Source organism: Aulonocara stuartgranti, assembly GCF_965226115.1.
Source record: "Aulonocara stuartgranti genome assembly, chromosome: 5".
Classification (NCBI taxonomy): domain Eukaryota; kingdom Metazoa; phylum Chordata; class Actinopteri; order Cichliformes; family Cichlidae; genus Aulonocara; species Aulonocara stuartgranti.
This window is the reverse complement of record NC_138943.1, coordinates 20,154,035-20,161,880: the sequence shown is the minus strand read 5'-3', so window position 1 is coordinate 20,161,880 and position 7,846 is coordinate 20,154,035. Positions and strand designations below refer to the sequence as shown.

At 38.0% G+C, this 7,846-nt stretch overlaps 1 protein-coding gene across 1 annotated transcript; it reads right to left on the bottom strand.

The window, feature by feature from the left end:
• Positions 1 to 505: 505 nt before the first annotated feature.
• LOC309707223 (uncharacterized protein) lies at positions 506 to 7,346 on the bottom strand. The gene is made up of 11 exons (XM_082534399.1): positions 7,290 to 7,346; positions 6,275 to 6,337; positions 6,062 to 6,112; positions 5,908 to 5,970; positions 5,699 to 5,800; positions 5,418 to 5,436; positions 5,096 to 5,115; positions 4,947 to 4,987; positions 4,734 to 4,800; positions 1,378 to 1,418; positions 506 to 1,279 (listed from the first exon to the last, which is right to left on the bottom strand). Exons 5-11 carry the CDS (start codon positions 5,796 to 5,798, stop codon positions 1,187 to 1,189), a joined length of 381 nt encoding a protein of 126 aa, XP_082390525.1. The 5' UTR covers positions 5,799 to 5,800; positions 5,908 to 5,970; positions 6,062 to 6,112; positions 6,275 to 6,337; positions 7,290 to 7,346; the 3' UTR covers positions 506 to 1,186.
• Between the last annotated feature and the right edge of the window lie 500 nt (positions 7,347 to 7,846).

The window sequence follows — 7,846 nt, the reverse complement described above, 5'->3', positions numbered from 1 at the left end:
ACTTTTCGTGTATAGAATTTCGAAAAAACATCGGTGCAAATTATAAGTCTGTATCTGTCTGGTGTTTTCGTGTTTGTTGGTTTGTTTTTATTTTGTTTTATTTTGCGAGTTGGTTATTAGATGCTGCTCCAGCCGGTCAGAGAATCCCCCGCCGCCCCGCCCTCTCCTCTCTGCGCCACAAGCAGCAGGCGCACCTCGCAGACGAAGGGCGCCCTTACTCCCAGGAAATGGGCGATAGAAAACCGATCGGTGCCTATGCCATTCCCAATATGCGCTGGCTGACGTCGGGGCAGCATGAGTACGAGCATTTATTTATTTTTTTGCCGATGCCCGTGATGCCGCCCCCCACCACGATGCCGCCCCGGGGAACCGCCCGTGTCGCCCGTATCTAAAACCGCTACTGTCTGTGTGGCAACATGTGGCAGTAAAGAGCTCAAGAGTTTTAATAACAGGGACACCATCATGGGAATTTAACCAAGAGAATATTTATTTCAAACCAGTACAAATAACACACAGTTATACTTGATTAAGACCTTAAGAAGTTATTTTTTCTAATATTCATTTTAAAAATATTCACACATGTTTGAATCCCAGTTTGGTGTTGTGGTTTTCCTGTAAGCAGAGGTCCAGGGAATTACTTTACCTCGAATGTACATCTCAGTTTTACACACACTGTTACTACAGTGCAGTTCAAACCAGGGCTGCACTGACAACCACTAACCACTGAAGAGAAAGTCTCCACCGTTACAGCCCAGCTACGGCCACTTTAGGCCCTCAGCTCTGGTCAAAGCAAAAGCAACAAAAACAAAAAAGTAACCCCTACTGTTCCTAACCCAGATACAAAAGCAGCCTCCTGCCAGTGTCTAACAAATATTTCATAGAATAAAATACAAAAGTGGAAAAGGGTCATTACTTGGATACACTATATGCAAAAAAAATAGTTTCAGGAAAAATGCTGTGCAAAAATTTTGAGCCAAACACAGATAGCAATTTGACATTAACCAGGCAGAATATATCCAATTACAAAATGTTGTGCTAACATTGATTAGAACAAAAACACGGTTTCAATCTTAACTTGCAGCTTCTGCAGAATACAGTTTGTTCAAGGGACAAAAAACATTTCCAGTACTGACAGAGTGACAGTGGGCATTTGGTTCCATTACTGAAAATAAAATAATAAGCATCATCAATGTGCCTGCAGCATGCTGTAGGTCATGTCCTGTGAGACTGGTACAGCTGGTTTCTCAGCGATGGTGGCGTATGGATGATAAATATCAAACTAGAAAAGAAAGAACACAGCTGTGTGAGTCATTTACGTCTCGCATCTTCAAAGCCAAATAACAAACATCTTAATTACTGAACCTTTGTCTCACTTACATCTTGATCTTTCCTTTCTTGTTTATTCAGTTTCTCAGCACCTGCAATTAAAAGAATCACAAACTAAAACTGCTGTTTTAGACAGATACAAAGTGCAAGAAGAACTGAAGTAATACAGTTTTGTTCTATTCCTGCACAAATATGACCTGGTGTACTTCCCCATGTACTGAAGGGCATACACCACATGTTACTGTCATTTCACTACTTTTTTTTTTCTTTAAGAGGACCTGAAACATTGGGATCTTTTGTTGGTGTTTTTCATGCAACAGATAAAAGCAACAATGTAACTGAAAGATTTGCTTTTTCATTGGTGCAACTCTTTAAATGATATAGTATTCACTTTTTCATACTTTGAAAGAAACACAGCAACTAAACAACTAAACCTGCAGATAAACTGAGGAAGAGTTGGGAGTTCACCTTGTAATCGGAAGGTTGCTGGTTCGAGCCCCGGCTCGGACAGTCTCGGTCGTTGTGTCCTTGTCATTGTCTCGGTCTCAAGACACTTCACCTGTTGCCTACTGGTGGTGGTCAGAGGGCCCGGTGGCGCCAGTGTCTCTGTCAGTGCGCCCCAGGGTGGCTGTGGCTACAATGTAGCTTGCCATCACCAGTGTGTGAATGGGTGGATGACTGGATGTGTAAAGCGCTTTGGGGTCCTTAGGGACTAGTAAAAGCGCTATATAAATACAGGCCATTTACCATATTGTACATTCTCTATATAGCAGTAGGGATTGCAGGGATTAGGGACACTGAGGGTCCTGCAGCACCCCCTGGTGGATGGTGGATGTCCACAAATATAATTAAAAACTGTGTAGTTGTGTGTTATATTACAAGGTCTTTGCAGATAAAGTGCTGCCATATTGAACTACTTTTCAAACACGTTTCATCAAACATGCATAACAATGTACAATTTACAACATTTATATAAATATTAGAGGTGCAACGATACTCGTATCGATATTGAACCGTTCGATACAGTGCTTTCGGTTCGGTACGCATATGTATCGAACAATACAACATTTTTAATTTATTTTATCAACTTTTCTTCTGACGATGCTGTCTGTGTTGAGCGCTCAGTGGATCTGCGCTCGACAGTGCAGCCTAGGCGGAGTAGTCGAACGCAGATTCACTGAGTGCAGGGCAAGCTAGCGAGACAGAAGTTAAGCTCTGGTTGCAACATGGCAAATTGAACCTCCCCCACCCTCATTCAGATGTGGCGTTTCGAACCAATTTGGTTTTCATGTGAAGTATGACCCTGAAGGTAAGCGCGTCATGGACTAAAGTAAAACAGTATGTCGGATGTGCCACGCAATGCTCAATTACATGGGTGGGAACCAGGGCTGGACTGGGACAAAAAATCAGCCCGGGCATTTTGACTAGTGACCGGCCCACCATGGTATTATAGGAAAAGCCATAAAGCCTTTATAATAAACTTAAACCTACACCACCCTCCCTATTCTGGTATTCTAAACGGTCTTTAGCAAAAATATAAAACAACCTAATTTATAATTACATATACCTAAGTAATAGGGTTGCCAACTCCCAGCAGAAAAAAAAAGGGAATCACTCCCCCACCCTCTGTTTCAAGATACTTAATTGACAAAACTGATTTTAATTTAATGCACATATCAAACAAATGCACAGAAATCTATTATTTTTCTCCTGTAATCAAATAGATTCAACATCTTTCTTCAACAGAATTGCAGACTCCACAGATGGTACCTTCCCAAAGGAAAGAATACTATAACTTACTAGGGTATATACTAGACTCAATATTTACTGAATACAATAATGTATTTCTATACATTTTACATCAGATGAAAACTTTGGTTGTAAGATTCAGATAAATATTTATTAAAATCTAGACATTTTAAATGAGAATAAGAAAGAAAAGTATGGATTCTGGTGTTATTTGTCTCTCAGAAACAGTTCGTTTCTTCCCTTCAACTCATTCATGTCACCTAAAATGTAAACCTGTTTCTCCATCACCTGTTCAGCTCTGATGATTCAGTAAGGACATCTCCTGGTTTCATCTTCATGTTTCCCTCTTACCACATATCCAAACCGATATCATGACCAGCAGCTTTACAGCTGTGGCTCCAACGAACATCAGCTGATACTTGAAATTAACATTAAATAAATTCTACCGACAGCTGATCAAGCTTAAACGTGCTGCTGTTGTTTAGCGCGACATCTGCTGGTTCCCTCTTTCTGGAGAGAAAAGCCGATCAGCTGATCATTGATCAGTTTCATGACTGAATTAGCAATTTTCTAGCTGAAGTAGTGATGAAATCGTGTTCCTTTTCACCTCAACTTTAAATTTCGACCTCCTCTGCTGTAACTGGTCAAGCCCAGAGTCGATCATGACCAACTGGCCAATCCACCACCATTCATTTATATCGTTAAAAAAAAGAAAGAAATAAAACCCCATCGGCCCATAAAAATGAAAAATTACGAGTGGCCCACCGGGCAAATGCCCGGTATGCCCGATGGCCAGTCCAGCCCTGGTGGGAACTAGTGTGTTAGCGCAGTTAGCTCGTTAACATGTTGGCCTTCCAGCCCCACGCACGGGGTGATCCGCGGTAGCTCGTTAACGGAGATTTGCCGTGTTGTGGCGTTAACGTCATTTCAACGAGATTAACACTGACAGCACTAGTGGGAACACAACGAATATGACTGCACATTTACTCCGACATCATCCTAGCGCAAAGACAAGTGGAAGCAGACAAAAACAACAAGCACGCATGCTACAAACTTTACCCGAGTCATTTAGACAGCCGTTAGCACATGATTCTCCTTATGGGGACCTGATTTGTTTAATATGCTACTGAGAATATAGCCCAGAAGAAGCGGATAGTATAGCTTTTATTTTGGAAAGAGCCATTTCGCTGTAATAAACTCTCTTTTCCAAAGATGAGTGACTTCTCCATCAGATAGATTTATTATTTTATACCTTTGTTGTTTCAGCAACATTAAATTTAAAAACTGTACTTTTGAGTTAAAATATATATTTATAATTTTAATAAATGACAAATTAAAAAGGCATGAAAAAAAATTTTTGTATCGAAAAAATATCGAACCGTGACACCAAAGTATCGAACCGAACCGAACCGTGAATTTTGTGTATCGTTGCACCCCTAATAAATATCTATTTTCATATTGCTGTTGAGGTACCCCCAGTTTTCACACATGTCATCCTTTCAAAACCCCCTGCCTCCACATAAAACATGTTCCCACAGCTGTGGTATAATAATATAATTACAATATTGAAATTTGTCTTCCACCCTGCACTACAGTGTTTAAGTAGGTGTAAAACAAAAAGGAAAATAAAAATAAATGAATAAATAAAAACAGCTCACCGGTAGCACAGCTGGCGTCAGGTATTGAAGTGATCACACTGTAGGCTCCATCATCACCTTCAGGTAACTTTATGCAGCAGGAAAGAGGACATTAAATGAGAAAATCCATTAATGATACATTAAAGTTAAACTACCCTTAAACCTCTTGCATTTCAATTTTTGAATGTTTTGTTATATTAGTGTAGAATTTGACAAACATTTTAGTTTATTTACCATTCTTCCAGGGTCAATATTTGTCATGCACACAAAGTCATCTGCAGCAGTAGGTAAATCATAAAGCTCAGTTAACAAGTGTATAAGTACTGTCCTAATATTGTATAAATCAACAACACATTGATGTTGCAACTGAATGAATTCAGTACCTTGGATGCTGGTTCTTGTCCTAAACATAAAAAAGGAAAATTAATTAAAAATTAAACAAAAATCATATAAATGTTGAATATTCTCCATAGACCAATCGTATTACTCTGTTTGGTTACTACTTTAAAGACTGTTTTTTGATACAGGAAAGTGAATGGACTTTCTGCCCTGAAGTGCCCCGCTGCCCCTGAGCAAGGCATTTAATCCACAACTCTTCCAATAATTCTGTTTAGTTGCAGAATAAGAAAATCTAAAGTCAGTAAGTTTAACTTCCGTCTATACAAGTGATAACAAAATAATACTTGCTGAAAACAGGTTTCTTGCCTCTTTAGAGAATATCCTTCTGGAATAAACAGCAATAAAGAAGTGACAGTTAGTCTGCTGGGGTCAGATCAGCTTTACAGCCGTTAATTACAAACTGACAAGCTCTGATTCAGTGAGACGTCTGTGAAACAGAAGAGCCTCTAACAACAAATCTGACTACAAAACTGCTTTTAAGAAGAAGACACTGTAGTTGGTATCCACTGAGTGTGAAATGTTAATATTACACTGTAACTATCAAATACATCTGCATGATTTTACATAATAACTGATTGAGATCTCACCAGTTCTTCTTTTAGATCTGAAAACTGCCAGTACCAATAAGATGGCACCCACAGTTACACCAGAACCAACGACGACCAACACAACAGTCAGTGTCCACATTCCTGTTTAGGAAACCACAAACACATCTCATCTCTAACTGAAAAAGAGATTGTGTGTTCTGATTTATTATTAACTATTGTCACAAATAAAACATCAGTAATTTAATTACCTGATGGTGAGATGACAGAAGTGGGAGAAGTGGAAGCACTGAAACTGCTGAGACTCGATTCTGCTGTAAAAGCACCAGAAATGTTTAAGATCTAAGATTTAAGAAGTGATGTGTGATGATCAGAGTTAATATTCACATGAATTGTATGTCGTACCTGTGGTCAAGGTAAATGATGATTTTGTGTTTGTTTTTCTTGAAACTTCTTCTACAATGTTTAGAATAAAAGCATATTTAAAAACTAAACAAAACAATATATTACACCAAAGCTCCATGTCTCTGCTTTGAGGAGGATTGCATTAATAAAGAAAAATCAATAAATTCTGATTAAATAACGCTACAATGCATAAAACCTCAGTAATTTAGTTACCTGACGATACGTCCACAGTACTGGTAGAAATGGAAGCCCTGGGTGCCGTGAGACTTGATTCTGCTGCATAAATACACAAAAAATGTTAAAGACTTTATTTATAGTGATTGTGTGATTGAGTTATCAAGTCATTTTGAACTAATAATCAAAAGTATTATCACATTAATGACTATTTCTTTCCCAGCAGTATTGTTAGTTACTCAGTCGATCCACTGCTTTGTTCCAAATTCTAATATTTTGTTTATTGTTGTAAATTTAGTGCAGACATAATATGAGTGCAAATGTCTGGAGATGCTGAATAGTTCTTGTCTTTGTGTCCCTCTGGTGCTTATTTTTGTTGTTACACTCAAAACAGTACTTCTAGTTTTCTTGGTCAGCAGTCACAGGAACAATAATTAAGCTAAGAGAATTTAATGATTACAACTTTTGTTATACAGATAAGAGAAATCATGTAGGTTTTGCTCTGATAAAAATGTGTTGGTTTCTTTATTTTTTCTGTGTTATTTCAGTTTTAGAAATCCCCGTACCTCAGGGGAACAAAATAACAGTAGAGACCAGACAGTAGACAGTCGTAATTATAATAGAAATCAAGTTAATGTAACTTCTGTGCCTGACTGTGTGAGTATGTTCACTGTGCGTCTAACTGGAAAACTGATGCTAACTCTGAGGACAGAATTACTTCAGTAAATATTTTGTAATTTTAGCCATAAAAAGAAAAAAACTGTTGTCACTCTACTTAGTTCCTCTACTTTTACACGAACAGGCTCTTTCTTTACCTGCAGGAAGTTACAAATTTATGATGAAAAAAAAACATTGCTAAATTAATGGCTCAGCTGCTCAGAAGCACATTTTAGCAAATGTTTATGCTTATGTCTGAATTTTTGATGCATACCTAACAATCTTACCACTCAAAAATCGTCACATGTTTTGACTACAGAGGTGGCACTAACTGTAAGGCTGACGCTAACTATTTAAATGTGCTATCAACAATTGTCACACAAAACACATCAGTTACCTGACTTAGACGGTGAGTTCACAGAAGTGGTAGAGGTGGAAGTATTTTGCTGCGGTTTTGCTGCATAAATCCACAAACATGTTTAAGATAATTTTAATACTGCAATCAATTCAAAAGTGATTTAAATTTTTGAAAACACATTTACTATTTTATTAAATGTTAAATCTGTCCCAAAGGGAGTGTCAGACGAGGGACTATTTTTTACCTATACTGAAATATTTGGTAGTGTCTAGGCCTGGGTATCATCACTGATTTCTACAAGTGATCCGATTCTGATTAAACAAGGTCCCGATTCGATTTGATCCCCGATTCCAGTCGATTCGATTCAATTCAATTTTGAATCTGACAGTGAAAAATATTATAATTCTGATCATATATCAGCAAATATTCATATTTTTATATCTATGTATTAAAACAAAATATTTTGTGTCAGGAAGGGTATCCAGTGTAAAAACCTTTACCCATTTCTACTGTAAGCATGTTATTATGCTGACAATATCATCAAAGCTCAAAGAGACTGCAAGTCTGGACGTACTCTTTTTCACATCAAAGCTCAG